At 42.8% G+C, this 17,910-nt stretch overlaps 2 protein-coding genes across 2 annotated transcripts in view; both read right to left on the bottom strand.

Annotated features, from left to right (window-relative positions):
• LOC129546410 (uncharacterized) overlaps positions 1–14,009 on the bottom strand; it is a 91,287-nt gene extending 77,278 nt beyond the window's left edge. The window contains 2 exon segments of the mRNA XM_088830480.1: positions 13,267–13,471; positions 13,921–14,009. The gene's annotated coding sequence lies outside the window, so the exon portion shown is untranslated.
• LOC148774277 (uncharacterized) overlaps positions 1,493–17,910 on the bottom strand; it is a 28,879-nt gene continuing 12,461 nt past the window's right edge. The window contains 1 exon segment of the mRNA XM_088830516.1: positions 1,493–2,546. Coding sequence (XP_088686642.1) covers positions 2,179–2,546 — 368 coding nt within the window. The 3' untranslated portion in view covers positions 1,493–2,178.

The following is a 17,910-nucleotide window of genomic DNA, read 5'->3' as shown; positions in this document are numbered from 1 at the left end:
TCCTTCTCTGTCTTCTCTGGGGATGTTACACTGCAAACGCACTTCTGAATTTTGAGAAAATACCTTGGAGGGCATCAACTCAGCTCTTTAACCTGCAACCACTGCTCCTACAGAAAGAAGGACCTTGAAAAGCTGAGAAGACTGACCTGTCCTGTCCTCTGTCTCAGGAGAGATTCAGAAACAATCAATTCCTACCTGGAGACCAGCTTGTGAACTAATGTGAGCTGACTGACTTCCCCGGTCCAAATCCAGTTAGACCAACCCTGCTGCCTCTTCATGGATGAAGCCGGGGCTCAGCTCTCACAGATGGACCAGGAGCCACGTCCTTAACCTGGGCCTCTCCTTAGAATCCCCTGGAGCACTTCCTACACACCACACTGATGCTCCCACAGGACCAACATAGAACTCTGTTGGGAGGGCATCTGTGAGGTCAGTCCTAACACTGGTCACATGATCCTGATGGGAAACCAGATGGAAACCACTTGGCTAAAGATTTCTTCTGAACCATTTCAATGAATACAAATCCCTGGTGGTCAGGTCCCCACTCCAAGAAGTTATGAATCTTCAGGTCTACAGTGGGGCCATGAAAGGAGTCATCAGCAAATCCTGTTTTTTCTGATATTTCTTCCCCCAAACCAATGTTCAGGAGTTCTGAGCTCAAAGCCTCACACTCACTGCACGTAAGACCTCTCTGTAGGGGAGGATTTAGGGCAGGAATTTCTGAGAGAGGTCAAAGCTAGAATCAGGCACAGAAAATACCAGTTCTTGTGGTTTATCCTTAATTAGTTATGCTGGGTGAGGTGCTCTGGGCTCCCCAGGCTGAGTGTGAATTAATCCATTCAAACCAAAATAAGGAATCCGGTGAGCACTGTGAGGGTGTCATTGAAGGGGGGCCTGTGAAGTAGACCTTGGGGTTCAGCAAGACTGCTGATCTCAAGGAAGGGGGCCATCTAGTGGAAGTGCTCACAGGACTGGCTGGTATGAGTTCAAGGAATCACAGGCTGCCTGCTCCCCAGACAGATGCTGAGGCAGCAACACAATGGAACAGCTTAAAAAAGCTGTCAACAATATTCATTGTTTGATATAAGGATGTGAGATTGGTGACTTTTACCGCTTACCAAAAAAAGCCTAGGAAGCACTTAGCAAGCATGGTATACACTAATTCCAAGCCTTTTCCAGGAAGAGTTTCTAATACGTTTCTAGGTTATCACAGAAGCTGAGTTCATTTCAACATTGTCAAGTAATAATCATGACTTGTGTTGATATTATAAAGATACATCAATATTGAGGTGAACTGTCATTGTGGTCTTACAAATCAAGGATATTACTATTGAAACCTTAGAACCAACTTCTATCTTACTTTAATACATGGAAAGATTAAATGATCACTTACATCATGGCAACCTTCAGATATTTCACATCAATGCCAAACACCTCCATTTAGATGGTCATTTCCATTTTACATTATGGTATCCTTCATCTTCTAATGGAGAATAGACAAAATGTTTGCAACACAATATAAAAAAGCTAATCTTTAGTAAACCATCAAAAATCTATGTTTCCAAATACAGTAGAAAGAAAGCTTAGTATGGATTGAGTGTTGAATTACATTCACGTCAAAGAACCTCATCATGTCATTATAAACAAGCATACAAATGGCAATCCACTCCAGTACTATTCCCTGGAAAATGCCATGGACAAAGGAGCCGGGTAGGCTACAGTCTATGTGGTCGCAAAGAGTTGGACACGACTGACTTCACTTTCACACATACAATTAAGAATTGTAACTTTCTAACCATCAACCTTCATCTCACGATTCATGCTAATACGTCAACTTTCTATGTGTTTTAACTATGGAGTCCTCTCTACAATCATTCTACTTCAGAGAAACTTCTGCAAACAAGATTGATGAAATGCCTTCTAGTATGCAAACTCTGATATTTATTTCGATTTAACTTTTGATTAAATACTTTTCTACATGAGTTTGAGTGAACTCCGGGAGTTGGTGATGGACAGGGAGGCCTGGTGTGCTGTGATTCATGGGGTCGTGGAGAGTCGGACACGACTGAGCGACTGAACTGAACTGAACATATTTGTTACATCATTCCGATTGGTTTCTTACATTAACTCTTGTGTTTTTCATGCATGTTTTCACCTCTTCCATCACTTGTTCCATTACTAGGGTTTCCCTCCAGTGTGTGTTCTCAGATGTTTAGTGAGATGAGCACTCTGACTAAAGGCTTTGCCACATTCAGCACATCTATATGGTCTCTCTCCAGTGTGGATTCGCTGATGGTAGGTTAGACGTGAGTAACAGAGAAAGGCTTCGCTACATTCTGTACATTCATAAGGTTTCTCTCCAGTATGAATTCGCCGATGTTCAATAAGATCTGAGTTGTAAGTAAAGGCTTTGCCACATTCTGTACATTCATAAGGTTTCTCTCCAGCGTGAATTTGCTGATGTTGAGTAAGAAGGGAGCTATGGTTAAATGCTTTCTTACATTCTGTACATTTGAAAGGTTTCCTTCCTGTATGAATTTTCTTATGTCTACTTAGATTGGATGAGTTCCTAAACACTTTCCCACATATCTTACACTTCTTTTCTTTCTGTGGATTCTGAACGATGTCCTGTTGAATAAGTTCTGAAGACTGATTAGAAACCTTATCATATTCAATACAAGTCCTCTCTCCAGTACAAGTACTCTTATCTAGTGAAAAAACCTGATATTTGATCAAAGGTATTTCTAAATTTATTACTTTTATAATCCTTGTTTGAAGATTCACGTCCCTGATGTTTTATAAGGTTTGAGTCTCCTTCAACCATACACCCAGTTTCAGTGATTGAATACCTTCTCAGTCCAGCATAAATGCTTTTGTAATTATTGGAGCTGGAGCTCTTACTTAAGGTCTGACTCATTTTATTACACGTGGAAAGTGGTTGTGTATTAACCATATCACAATATGTATTGAACAATGATGCTTGGATGGCATCCCTTCTATTATCATCAACATTTTACATCTTGGAATGGAGAGAAAATATCTGTTGGGGGAAGAAAAATGACCCCCTGCTTATGGATCCCTCAAATTGATTAGATTGTGAGTTTTCCCACTCACTGTTAAATTGTAGGTGTTCAGACATGCTTGAATGTGTGTTTAATCGAAGCCTACATTCAGAATTGTCTGAATGAGTATTTGCAGTAGAGACTAGATTACCTTCCAGATTTTCCCCCTTTCCTTTTCGAGAACACGTATGTTTCAAAAAAGGATGGAAATCTTTTCTTAAACACTTGCACTTCTCCGCAGATGTTGAAGTCTGAAGTTGGTGATTCTCCCAGTTTGACTCAGGTTGCTCATTTCTTTCTGCAGTAATGTTAGCATTATGTGTAACTGTCTCCATTTCTCTATGTCCATATAAACATCCTCTCTGTCTTTCATACACCCTCATACATTCCATGTCTTTCATTAAATTTAAGTTTCTGAGATATATTCCTAGGCTTGCTTTTGGGAATACGTCTTCTAATGCTGGATTCTTCGGCATCAAATCCTGGGTGTCTTGTGGAGACATAGCTGAAAGATACCAAATAGCAAGTAATTTTCCCTGCTATTCTCAGTGAATATATTTAAAGATTTAGAGAAAGTTGATGACCATAGCTAGTTTAAAAATAAATAGAGACGGAAGGATCAACATGCCACAGGATTAGGCAGATGTGGAGATCACCTCTCTCTCCACAAATGAATGAGAAATGGAACAATTCTCACAGAGCCCAGCTGAACACTAACCGAGGCCCTTGGAAATCTGAAAGGACGAGAAAGATTCCTGCTGAGCCAAGTAGGACAAAAGAAAGAAGAAGGAAAAGGAAGAGGAGAGGAAGTGGGTTGGGGTCTGGAACCCTGCGGGGAGATGACAGAGAGGAGAGGTCTCCATATCCGGAGAAGCCCCTCACTGGGGGAGCTCAGTTTGGACAGAGGAGAGGCTCATTCTCTGTGGGAAGAGCACATGGAAACCAGCCTGTGGCAGCAGGACAGAGTGAGACCTGCACGCAGGGTACTGACCCCAGCCCTGCCCGCCCAGCCTGAGAGGGTGTCCACCCCTGCAGACAACGGCTGGGTGCTGGAATGTGGGGTCTGGAGAGCAGACCGAGGCAGAGGACTGCGGTTGGCTATGAGGAAACATCCTGAAGGGATGGGAGTGAGGGAGGAGCTCTGCAAAGGGGATGCTTGTGGTGAAGCCTGAACCACCATAGAGCAGAGCACCACTGGTGAGTGATGGCCAAAGAAGAAGCCCACTGCATTCCCTGTCCCATGTGCCGGGCCCTGCTTGGCAGCAACTATGAAGAACTCCAGTTGCTTGAGCCTCAAGCGATGGCCTCCCCCATCGACCTCGCCCACAGTCAGCAGACTCCTGTGCTCTGGGGCAGCCTCTGGAGCAGACACCTGTGAGTTGGTCACACGCACAGATGGAGCTGAACGCACAGCTGAGCCCAGGGATAAAGAAGAAAAGCTGAAACCTCTCCTTGCAGCAACACAAGCCTTGGTCTTACACCCATGACCGGCTTTGAAACCTCAGCCCCTACAGCGCATCTGAATCAACAACCAGGGCTCTACAAGTCATGGCAGGTTAGCTTTAGGAGCTGTAGATATGTGGGCTCCTACAGAAGGGGGCTGGGCCAGGACAGAGCTTGAGCTGCCCCATAGCACCACAGCGGGTCCAGCTCCATGCTAAAAGTAATCCCAGGACCTGACTTCACTGAATCTACGCTGGTGACCTTGTGAAAACATCTGAGAGACCCCAGTGCCATGTGCCACCATGCCCATGGTTAAGGAGGGGCCAAGAGCAGTGCCAGCACTATATAACATGAGAGCTTGTAGAACACATGACAGGGGACACCAGGGCCCACCCTGAGGTGAACGTCCCCAGAGGAGTAACACTCTGACTTCTCTCCCACTGGGTGTGCTCCAATCCCACGAGCCTGGCACCGCAGATCAGAATCACAGCGAAGAATCAGATGCGGGGGCTCTACTCCACCACGCAGGGAGCAGGCACCACCACAGACAGGGCAGTAACAACCACAGAACAATGCGGAAACACCCTGAATACCCAGGCAGGCTCTGGTCACAGTTAAATGCCATCAAAGCACATTAAGAGCGGATAAGGGGACACACATCTGGACCAACCTCACCCACCAAGGTGCAGACACCAGAAGGAAGGCTAACTAGGTTCCTGCACCCTTCAAAACACAGACCATAAACAGAACACTGGACAAAATGAGACGGCAAATAAATAGCTTACAGGGGAAGAAGCACAATAAAAACCTCCAAGGACCACTGAATTAAGGTGATAGGCAATCTAATGATTACTTCCTGCTTTTAGTCATCTTAAGTGGAGACACCAAACATTTTCACAAATCCTAGGTGCCTAGTAATTCTTAAATCCACTTCTTGCCACACATGTTTCTGAGAATGGTCTATTAGATCTTTCATCTAAAAATCAGAAATGATAGTGACAGAGAACTAATTAGAAACTGAGGACACATAAGACAGTGTCCGAGGAAGCTGAATACAAATAAGATACACTTAATAAAGTACTAGTTTTAAGAAATTAAATAAGAAGAGAGATTTTAAAACTGTGATTGAAAGACGGAACTCTACTCATTGCTCTGTGGAGACCGAAATGGGAAGGAAATGAATAGAACAGTAAAGACTAGAGATCTCTTTGAGAAAATTAGAGGTACTGGGAATATTTCATGCAAAGATGGGAACAATAAAGGACAGAAACGGGATGGACCTAAAAGAAGCATAAGATATTAAGAGAAGTTGGCAAAAATACTTGGAAGAACTACACAAAAAAGATGTTAATGAATGAGAAAACCACGATGGTGTGATCACTCACCTAGTAACAGACATCGTGACATCCAAAATCAAGTCGGCCTTAGAAGGCATGACGACCAACAAAGCTAGTGCAGGTGATCGAACTCCAGCAGAGCTATTTCAAGTCCTAAAAGATGATAATGCTAAAGCTCTGCACTCGGTAAGCCAGCAAATTTGGAAAACTCAGCAGTGGTCTTGGGATGGGAAAACGTCAGTTTTCATTCAAATCACAAAGAAAGGCAATGCCAAAGAAGGCTCAAACTACTACACAATTTCCCTCATTTCAAACAATAGCAAAGGCTCAAAATTCTCCAGGCGAGGCTTTAACAGTATGTGAACCGAGAGAATCCAGATGTTCAAGCTGGATTTCGAAATGGCAGAGGAACGACGGATCAAATTGCCAACACCCCTTTGATCATATAAAAAGCAAGAGAGTTCTGGAAAAACAACTACATCTGTTTTATTGACTACACCACAGCCTTTGATTTTGTGGATCACAAGAAACTGTGGAAAATTGTTAAAGAGATGGGAACACCAGACTACCTTACCTGCCTCCTAAGAAATCTGTGCAAATGTCAAGAAGCAACAGTGAGAACTGGACATGTGACAATGGACTGATTCCAAATTGGGAAAGGATAATATACACCAAGGCTGTATATTATCACCCTGCTTATTTAATTTATATGCACAGTACGTCATGTGACATACCGGGTTGGAGAAGCACAAATTGGAATCAAGATTTCAGGGAGAAATATCCATAATCTCAGATAAACAGATGAAACCACCCTTATAGCAGAAAGCGAAGAGGAACTGAGGAGTCTCTTGATGAAACTGAAAGAAAAGGTGAAAAAGCTGGCTTCAAACTCAACCTTCAAAAAATGAAGATCATGGCACCGGTCAGATCGTTTCATGGCAAGCAGCAGGAGAAAAAGTGGAAACAGTGAGAGACTTTATTTTTTTGAGTTCCAAAATCACTGCAGATGGTGACTACAGCCATGAAAGTAAAGCTTACCCTTGGAAGAAAAGCTATGACCAACCTAGGCAGCATATTAAAAAGCAGAAACATTACTTTGCTGATAAAGGTCCATCTAGTCAAAGCTTTGGTGTTTCCAGTGGTCATGTATGGATGTGAGAGTTGGACCATGAAGAAAGCTGAGTGCCGAAGAATTGATGCTTTTGAACTGTGGTGTTGGAGAAGACTCTTGAGAGTCCCTTGGACTGCAAGGAGATCACACCACTCCATCTTAAAGGAAAGCAGTCCTCAATATTCATTGGAAGGACATGCTAAAGCTGAAGTTTCGGTATTTTGGCCACCTGATGCGAAGAACTAACCCACTGAGAAAGATCCTGATGCTGGGGGAGATTGAAGATGAGACGAGAAGGGGACGACAGAGAATGAGACGGTTGGTGGCATCACTGACTCGATGGACATGAGTTTCAGCAGGTTCTGGGAATTGGTGATGGACAAGGAAGACTAGCTTGCTCCAGACCATGGATCACAGACTCAACTGAGTGACTGAACTGAACTGACTGATATTTACAATTGATTCTCTTTACTGTATAGGAGTACAACATTGAAAAACAGCTATATTCCAATCAGAACTTTTAATAAAGATTTCTTTATATAATCTAAAAATTGTCATAGTTTGAATCAACCATTAATAATATAGTGGAAAATGTGCTAAGATTTTATGTCAATTTATTTTAAATTTCTATGAGGTAATATAATATAAAAACGTATTTTACCATAGTAGAATTGGGGCAAATACACTAAAGAGGCAACACCCAGGTCCTGTAAATCAATGCGGACCAAAAGGGAAAGACGTGAAAGTGACAGGGAAGAAGGCTGCGGAATCCGCCTTACAATATATCGGGGAGGCGGTGGCCCGGGGACAATGGTCTCTGTTTTGCTTCCACCACCGTGTGCCTGACATGGTGGACGGAAGTTGCCTTGCTGGGGGCGGACGCCCTTGTGCCCTGATCCGTTCTGTGTGCCCCCTATCCTCACATGGGAGTCTTTCTGTGGCAGGCACCCCAATGGCTTTTATGTGTCTGGCCTGTGCCCACACAATATTGGTGAGAGCAGTCCTTAGTTGCAAAAAAGACAAAGAGAGACCCTCTCCCATTCAATCGGCAGCTACTTTGGGCGCAGTGGGCAGTGGGGCCTTTGGAACACACCAGAGGGTAACCCTGCCCAGAGTGCCTCAGTGCCTCCACAGCAGTTGCCTGTTGGCAGAGGGTCCCTATGAGAAAGGAGAAGCGAAGAGGTGTGGAAGAGACTCCAAGTCCCCGAACAAGCCACCAGAAATGTCATGGTCTGGGTGCGGGTTGGAAAAGAATTTCCAGACATGAGACAATACGGGTCTGGTTTTTCAGTTTCTGCAGTCTTAGACCCTCCTTGGTTTTATCTGTTCTTCACTCTTTGGGTAACCACAACCTCGGCAGAAAGAATCATTTTAACTATTTAGTATATACTCTACATCTTTCTGATCGTTTTTTTCAGAGCCTTGAAAGTGCAAGAAAAATAACTAAAAATCAGTAATGTTGATCTTGAACCATTTGGCACATATTTTAACAAACAGCCATTAAACGGCAGAGCTTAAACTTTACTTCAGTTTATGTACTTTAGACTTTAACTAATAAAACACAGATTCACAGAGACAACTCTTAAGAAAAGTTGATAGAAGTTTCTGTAACTGTAAAGAATACTAAAGACAAGAAAAGTTTTAGTCACTCAGTCACGTCCCATTCTTTGTGACCCCATGGACTCTAACTTCCAGATTCCTCTGTCCAAGAAATTCCCAAGCAGGAATACTGGAATGGGGAGTCATTCCCTTCCCCAGAAGTTCTTCAAAAAAAGCAACGCAAAAAGAAAAGAAGAAAAAATTGATTAAGTCATGTTAAGATTTTCATACACGTGGTTCAGTTCAGTTGCTCAGTCATATCCAACTCTTTGCCATCCCAGCCCACAGCACACCAGGCCTCCCTGTCCATTACCAACTCCCGGAGCCTACTCAAACTCATCAACACCGAGTACAGACATACACTCAAATGGGGCTATATGCTCATTAGGAGGAAGAGAGAAAATTTTTCATGTCACTACACTCAGGTAATTTTCAATGGATTAAAAACGTACATAACGTTTGAGGATGATATTCTTTATTTGCACTGAGCTGTATTTTAAATGTTAATACAGCTGAGCATACATTAGGACTAATAAGATTCTTGTAAACATTTTCGAAAATACAAAACTGTGATGAGACTCTGTGATATTAGCGTGGAGTGTACAGGAAAAGATTAGACCTGGGCTTGGGATGAAAACCCCCACTCCCAAAACCCAGCATCTCACTCACACATGAGAATGTTCATTTTCCAAACCAGAAAGAAAGTAAGAAGACATGAAGTCACTCCGTTAATTGTGATAGTTTAGCTGCATCCCTCACTTTTTCTTTCCAAGACACTTGTTCAAGTCACATGGAAAAACAAATTCATAGCATGGGAATCTCACAGGAACACCTAAGCCAGTAAACATGAATCATGGGGTAAGAACTACATGGAGGAATGCATTATCACTGCATGGGTATTTTGGCACTATTACGGAAACTATCATCTGAATCTATCATTAAAAAATGTTAGTTCGGGGACTTTGTGATGATCCAGTGACTAAGACCCTGAGCTCCCAACGCACGGAGCTCTGGATCTTTCCCTAATCAGGAAACCAGATCCCACGTGCTGTAGCTAAGAGTTTACATGTCACAACCAAAGAACCTGAAAAATACAAGGATAACTGAAGATCCTACCTGCCACAAGAAGACCCAGTGTAGCCAAATAAATTTTAAAAATGGGTTGTAAACGAATTTCACTTCATATATGCCTTCCCTGGAAAAGACTCTGATGCTGGCCAGGATTGGGGGAAGGGGGAGAAGGGGACGACAGAGAATGAGATGGCTGGATGGCATCACCGACTCGATGGACATGAGATTGAGTGAACTCCGGGAGTTGGTGATGGACAGGGAGGCCTGGCGTGCTGTGATTCATGGGGTCGCAAAGAGTCAAACAGGACTGAGCAACTGAACTGAACTGAAATGAAATGAATGTTGTGGTCCTTTAACAGACTGGAACCTGGTGGTCCGGAGTCAACGATAAGAAAGTAAAAGAGAGAAAGAGGCTGATATTCCCTGGTTTACGCAGAAAACCAATAAAGTCCTTGACACATGGCTTGTACCGCTCATGAAGGCACAGGACGTCCTCTCGAGGAGGTCTTGAAAACCCTGGCAAGAAATTGAGCTCGGCAGGTTTCCATGGTCCAGAAAGTTAGTCTGAGGGAGAGAGAGAGAGAGACAGAAAGAAAGACACGGGGACCCAAGAGCTGATGGAACAAGGGTGCTTTAATGATCTTTGTGTGAGCATATATAGGCTGTTAAGGAATTTCTTTGACAATGATAAAGATCAGAAAACCAAACATGTATAGTAACCATTACCAAGGAATTAACAATGGTCATAAGGTCAGAAGACAATCCATATCTCAAGAGGGAGGGTGGTGTCTAGGCAGATTTACCTAAGGGGAAGAGTTCACTGAAGGTAATCCATGCTTGCGATAAATCTCATTATCTCAGTCCTGCGCACAGGACTGAACTGGTGTTATACTATAATATGATTTTTAAACAGCAATATTTTCTACAGTAATCCTAACCCAAAAAAAGATGAGAAATGACCCACACGCCATTTCAGAAACTATTCTGATCTGGAAAAGAAATGATAAAATAATCAGAAAAACATGGGCATATTTATTTTTGAGTGTTGTATTTGTATGACCCAGGATGAATTGTCTATCAAGGAAACAGGTAATATTTTTAAAAAGCATACTCTGACCCAAGAGCTCTGGAGTGGGAGAAATGTGCCATTTATTTTAACAAGCTTAACTGTTTCCTTAGTATTGTTAACAAGCTTCTTTTAACTGGTGATGTTCAAAATTCTGCTGCTTTAATACCATTTTAAACAGTAATGAAATACAATAGTAAGGTCAGCATTCATACTTACTTTTGAACTTCAAGTGTTTTACAAATTTTACAGTTCAAATATGATAGCATCCTCAGTATCAACAATCATTTCAACTATTCAGGTTATACTATATATCTTTCTGAGAATTTTTACAGAGTCTTGGATGTGTAACGGAAATAATTTAAAATCAGTTTTCTTGTTGTTCCACCTTTTTGCAAATATGTAGCAAACATTCCTTAAACAGGTTAAATTTACTTCACTTTATGTACTCTAAACTTTAATAATACACAGACAAATGTATAGGGACAACTCTAAAGAAAGTTCACAGAAGTTTCTCTAACTGTGAAGAATACAAAATACAAGAAAAATAAGTGATCAAATCATTGAACATTTTCATGCATACATATATTAAAATGGAACTATTCATTTCACTAGAATGAAATAACCTAAAGCCATGGAAAATATGTAAGAACAATTTTCAAAGGTCAGAATAAATATAAATATTCATGAAATGATGATGGCTTTTAAATAAACTCTAGGTTTCTGCCTGAACACAAAGATGCACAAACACACTTAAAGTAAAAGCAACCTTCCATAAGTAACAGATCCTTAGGAAGAAACATTTTTAATCCACCTCTTCTTGTAAAACTCAAGTGTATTTTAGAATTTATGTTAAAACAAAAATGTACAAACTGTGCATGAATGCATGCTAAGTCACATCAATCATGTCTAACACTTTGCGAGCCCAGGGACTGTAACCATCCAGACTCTTCTGTCGATGGGATTTCCCAGGCAAGAATACTGGAGGGGGTTGTCATTTCCTTCTCCAGGGGACCTTTCCAACCCGGGGATCAAACCCAGTTCTCCTGCATTGGCAGAAGGATTCTTTACCATTGAGCCACCTGGGTTCACTGAAAACAATTTCTTCTCTTTAGTAGGAATGATCAAAAACACAATATGAGAAACAGTCTACATCTTATTAGCAAATATACCATGACACCTATTTAGAACACATTTCCAGACCGATGTGAAGAAACTGTAAACCTTTACTGAAGCACATAAAGTCTGAAAATCACAAGTTTTACTTGAAAGACATGGTGACATAAAGACTTCAGTGACTGCAAATTCAGAACAATTCAAACTCAAAACAAACATGGATATTTCAAATATAAGTCTCAGCTATATCTAGGAGAGCCAACAAAATTTTGAACTTTTAAAAGAGAAAACCTAAATAGAGGGAAATTACAGGTTTCTGTAATTACAATCTGTAAATGTGTAATTCTGCCAAATTACAGATAAAGTTATTATTGTATAGACTAGTAAAACTTCAAAACAAATGATGCAAAATAGTTACAAGGTAGCCAAAGAAGCTCACCTAAAGAGAGACTTGGACATTATTTTGAACAATAAAATAGAAGGTAAACAAAATATTTTTAAATAATGCAACAGGTGATGTATTCCGAGGTAAAAACAAAAATCAGAGGGGGGAAAAAAACTCAAAGGGCATACAGGAAAGATTTAGGTTTCAGCTTCGTGTAATAAAGAATTTAGGGACTTGCCTGATGGTCCAGTGGTGAGAAATCTGCCTGTCAATGCAGAGGACACGGGTTCCATCCCTGGTCAGGGAATATCCTACATGCCTTGAAGCAACTAAGCTAGTGTGCCACAGCTACTGGAGTTCACCTGCTCCAGAGCCTGCCAGTTATTAATACAACCACTGAACCCGTGCCTTAGAGCCAGAGGTCCACAACAAGATAGTAACGCCTCCTAATCACAACAGAGAAAGCCCCAGCGCATCAGCAAAATCCCAGTATAACCAAAACTACATAAATACTAAATCAAAAAAAAAAAAAAAGAATATGGCAGGCTTTGGTCCCCAGGTTGCGGAAGTTTATTATCTACTCTTGGAATTTAAGTGTTTTTTCCATTGGAATTTCCTTAGTGACCGAAATGGCTTTATTACTTTCCGTGGGCCCTGATTACTTATGCTAACATGACCTATGGTGGGCCCCTAGTTTAATAATGGGATGACTCAGGTCGTGAGGCTGGCCATTTCACGAAGAGCAACGAAGTGACTAGAGATTTGGGGCTTTGAGCCAGGTGGGCTTATTTGCCCAACCTCTAAGCAGGGGACAATGCTGGAGATGTTATCAAGCCTATGTAGCTAAACCCCAATAAAAACACGGGACTTAAAAGCTTGAGTGAGCTTCTCTGGGTGGCAATACTCTGTTTTCTGTCACACGGATGTGCCAGGAGGGCAATGGGTCCCTAGGGATCATGACCCTAGGGTAAATTCAAACAAATTCGTTCAGAAGTTAAGAAGCTTATCAAGTCCAAAGAAACAGCATTTCAGGAAAGAGAGACAGAACCAAGAAACAAAAGGACTATGCCTCTTACCTCGGAATGAGTCATTTCTGACTCCTTGCTTTCCTCTTCCTCTGGCCTTCCTTCTCAGGTAAGATCAGTCATGGGAAGTGACCCCTGAGTGTTCAAAATAGGCTGTTCAATACTTAGAAAAATACACCGAGGTCCCTGTAACATAGCCCCACACAGAGGGAGGATCTCAACACAATCCTCTACGGCCACTGATACAGCAGGTGTTCTGGAACACAGAATCAAACGAGGTGCTTTTAGTTTTACTCTTCTCTTCAGAACTCGCGGCCCTGCCTGTGAAAACCACACGTTCTAGGCTGACCCTCCCCTTCAAACCTTAGGCGAGACCCTGACCAAACTCCATACAGAATAGAGCCTCCTTCACCTCTTCGTGCATCAGGGACTTTGGGGTTGTGCAATGCAGGACTTGAAGCAGCGGCCACTAGTTAGAAGGTATTAGTGCCCGAGAAGGACGTGGCTCTAGAACGATACTAACAGCAAGCGGACGTGGGCCCCAGGGACCCGGCAGGTAAGCGAACGGACGGCGATGCGAGGACACACTGGGGACGCCAAAATGGTCCCGGTAGTTTGATCGTCCACAGAGACCCCCGAAACCCACGTGTGAAGGACCACAGGCTGAGGGACTACGAGATCCGGGTCCTAAACAAACAAACTCACCAGAACTCTCGGTCGATCACTTCACTCCATTCCGGGTCTGCAGGATATTGCGCACGCGCGGGCGGAAGATCCGGCACAGGGAAGGTGAGTGCGCTCCGCCGCGGCCAACGAGAGGCGACGTAAGCGGAGAGGGTGGGGCGAGGCCGGAAGCGCCGGGAGGTAGGGGCGGGGCCAGTTGGGGCGGAGCCTGGCCCCCCTCACCCGGGCCCCTGTCAGGGTTGTGTCTGTTGGCCCTTCTGTCCAGCTGTGCTCCCTTTCTCTGCCTTTTGATGCCTTTAAATCTCTTGGATTTCCTCTGGAAGAGAGCTACTTCCTACCTGTTCTAACTTACTGTTTCACACAGCTGAAGGCGAAAGAGACGAATTTTGAGAGCTGCCGCTATGGGAAGCCGAGATGTTTTCAGCAAGTTGAAAATCGGGGAAAATTCAAAAGCCCTTTGTGTGAGTTGTGAAGGTGGGTGTCTGCTCAATGACGAAAAGTAGAATGTAATCACTCAGATGCTCCGTTGGGAGGAAGCCTCAGTAATTGTAACCAGAGACCTACTTACAACAGGGCAGCTGGCCTTTCCCTTAGGAAGTGATTCCAGAAAGAAACAGGGAGACCGGAATCCACATTGTCGTTTATAACGTAACTACAGAAATGCCATAGCATTACTCCTGTCAGAATATGTTGCTGTACACATTGCCTCTGTTAATTGTTGCTCCTGCTGAAGCAACCAATTGCCCTGCTTCTTCCAGGACTGAACAAGTTTCTAAGAAGCAGAGGACTTTCTGTGCTAAAACTGGACACGCAAATGGGGCGCGTGGATCACATCGACTGCTCTTCACTTAGCTTCCCAAACACCCACCCCACTGTTGGCTTTCTTTCCTAACCTCCTCCTCTTCACCCAGTCCTTGAAAGGATAATCTGGAGAAGATTTAACACAAGACAGGAAAAACTGAGGCCCATAGACAATTGTATCCCAGGAGAGTACACCTTTCTCTTTAAATGTGAGATTAGCAACTTCCATGGTAGTCCAGTGGTTAAGATGCTGTGCTTCCACTGCAGGTTATGTGGGTTCAATCCCTGGTCGGGGAGCTAAGATCTCAAGAGTTGAGGATTTAATCATTTCTTACACAGAAAGCATTAATTACAATATAAAGGAAAATGTGTGTCAAGATATTAAATTACTTATTAAAGGGAGTGTGTTTGGGAGCTTCCCCGGCAGTCCAATGGTTAAGACCCCACCTTCCGAGGCAGAATTGGGGTTCCTTCCCTAGCCGGGGAACTAAGATCCCACATGTTTTGGGGTCTGAACAATGTGAAAAGAAAATATGTTTCTTAAGTATCTGTGAGTGGAGACATATTCTAAGTAGAGGATATTGATACTGATTTTCATGATAAAAGTATCAGTAGGTCAAATCTCACCGTGCCCTGCTGCAAACTCTGGTTCTGAATATGACTTTGGTCACTAAGAACTAGGAGAATATTCTCTAGGGAGTTGGCACTAAGGTGTACCTGCTGTTGCAGACTACAGCAGAAATTATGTGGGGATTTCTATCAGACATTGAACCCTAACTGTAAACAGGAGGTATTTGCCTCAATATACTTTTTGAGAAGTTCTATGACATTTCAGACAATGAGGTATGAAAGTTTCACCTTTGTAAAATGACAGATGGAGAAATTCTTGACAGTCCGTCTCAGGTGCTTTGGCTCCATTTCTCTACTCATACTCTAAATGGAGGCACAGTTCAGTGGTCTCAAGAATAGAAAATAACTCGTTTTTGATAGAAAAACTTCTCATGGATACAAACTATACAAGCAGACACATGAAATTCCCTTCCTTTGTTAGACCTCAGTATTTCCTACTGCTTCCTTGGGAGTCCCTGTCTGTCTCCAGGGACCGAAGGGAATAGAACCTTCATCAAGCAATTCAATAGTCCCTTTGGAGATGATCTGTACAAACTTTTCATTCTTGTTTTATCATTAGCAACCGAGCAATAAAAATTTTTCACAAATAATTTCCGTTCCCCCAGCCTGTCTCGCATCGCAGACACAGGGGAAAAGATAATTGCAGTTCTGAGGGGACATGAGGTCACAGCATCACAAACCCATATCTAGGGGCCTGGCTGCCTTCCTCCCTGTAACAGGAGCAGCTTGACGTGACCAGCACCCTGAACCCAGTATCCGGGCTATGTGAGGATATTAAGTGAGTATTTTCTGCTTCACCCTGTGGGCAAGAATCTGCAAGAAAAAGGTGCTTTCGGGAGTCTGGGTTGGTGACCATACAGGAAAAACGAAGTGTTCTGACTCAAAGTAATCCAGTGCCAAAGCAACCCTGGAAGGAGGAATACTTCAAAACATTAAATGGAGCTATTAAAGAGAGATTAGGTGCTACCAGAGGTCAGCTCCCAATGCCTCCTAATGTAACTTAGTGTACTTCTTTTTGAAAAATATTTATTTATTTGGTTGTACCGGATCTTACTTGTGGCATATGGGATCTAGTTCCCTGATCAGGGATCAAACCTAGGCACCTCCCCCCAATCCCAACCCCCCACAACCGACCCCCGCTCTCACTGCAGCTAGCCTTGCGAGAGAGGTGTCTTGGTCACTGGACCACCAAGGAAATCACAGTGTAATTTTTGTGACAGTGATTGTTATTGTAGAATCCAAGCGATATGAAACCTGATGTTTAATGTAACTAATGACTGGAATTGCAGAGACATACGGGAAATTAGGGAGTTCCGTACAGAAATCACAGATTTTTAGGGTTACTATATGTGTGCCAACAGCACCTTCATGATTAATAAATCTATCAGTTCAGTTCAGTCGCTCAGTCGTGACCGACTCTTTGCGACCCCATGAATCACAGCACGCCAGGCCTCCCTGTCCATCACCAACTCCCGGAGTTCACCCAAACTCATGTCCATCGAGTCGGTGATGCCATCCAGCCATCTCATTCTCTGTCGTCCCCGTCCCCTCCTGCCCCCAATCCCTCCCAGCATCAGACACATTTCCAGTGAGTCAACTCATCGCATGAGGTGGCCAAAGTATTGGAGTTTCAGCTTTAGCATCAGTCCTTCCAATGAACACCCAGGATTGATCTCCTCTAGAATGGACTGGTTGGATCTCCTTGCAGGCTTCCTACTTCCTCCTTCCTACTTGGAAGGAAAGCTATGAGCAATTTAGACAGCATAATAAAAAATAGAGACATTACTTTGCAGACAAACGTCTCTCTAGTCAAAGCTATGGTTTTTCCAGTAGTCATGTATGGATGTGAGAGTTGAGCCATAAAGAAGCCTGAGCATCAAAGAATTCATGCTTTTGAACTCTGGTGTTGGAGAAGACTTTTGAGAGTCTCTTAGACTGCAAGGAAATCACGCCACTCAATTCTAAAGGAAATCAATCCTGAATATTCGTTGGAAGGACTGATGCTGAAGCCAAAGCTCCAATACTTTGACCATCTGATGCAAAGAGCTGATGCTTTGGAAAACATCCTGATGCTGGGTAAGACTGAGGGCAGGAGGAGAAGGGGACGACACAGGATGAGATGGCTGGATGGCATCACTGACTTGATGGACATGAGTTTGAGCAAGGTCTGGGAGTTGTCTATGGACAGGGAAGCCTGGCGTGCTGTAGTCCATGGGGATCCAAAGAGTTGGATGCGACTGAGCGACTGAACTGAACTGACTGAAAGGTATAATTGATTCTCTTTGTGGTACAGTCGTACAAAATTGTAAAACAGCTATATTCCAATTAGAAGTTTTTAAACTGATTTCTTTATGTAATCTAGACATTGTTATAGCTTGAATCAACTATTAATAATATGGTAGAAAATGTGTTAAGCATTTATGCAAGTTTATTTTAAAATTCTATCAGGTAATCGAATATTTTAAATATTTTAGCATTTTAGAATTGGGGCAAATACACTTAAGATATTTAATACGAGATCATAGAAGGAAAAGAGAGACTTTGAAGTCAACCTGAGATGTGCGTTCTTTCATTTTGGGA

Source organism: Moschus berezovskii, chromosome 22, assembly GCF_049115385.1.
Source record: "Moschus berezovskii isolate FMDL1 chromosome 22, NW_MosBer_1.0, whole genome shotgun sequence".
Lineage (NCBI taxonomy): Eukaryota > Metazoa > Chordata > Mammalia > Artiodactyla > Moschidae > Moschus > Moschus berezovskii.
This window is presented reverse-complemented; position numbering and strand designations above follow the sequence as displayed.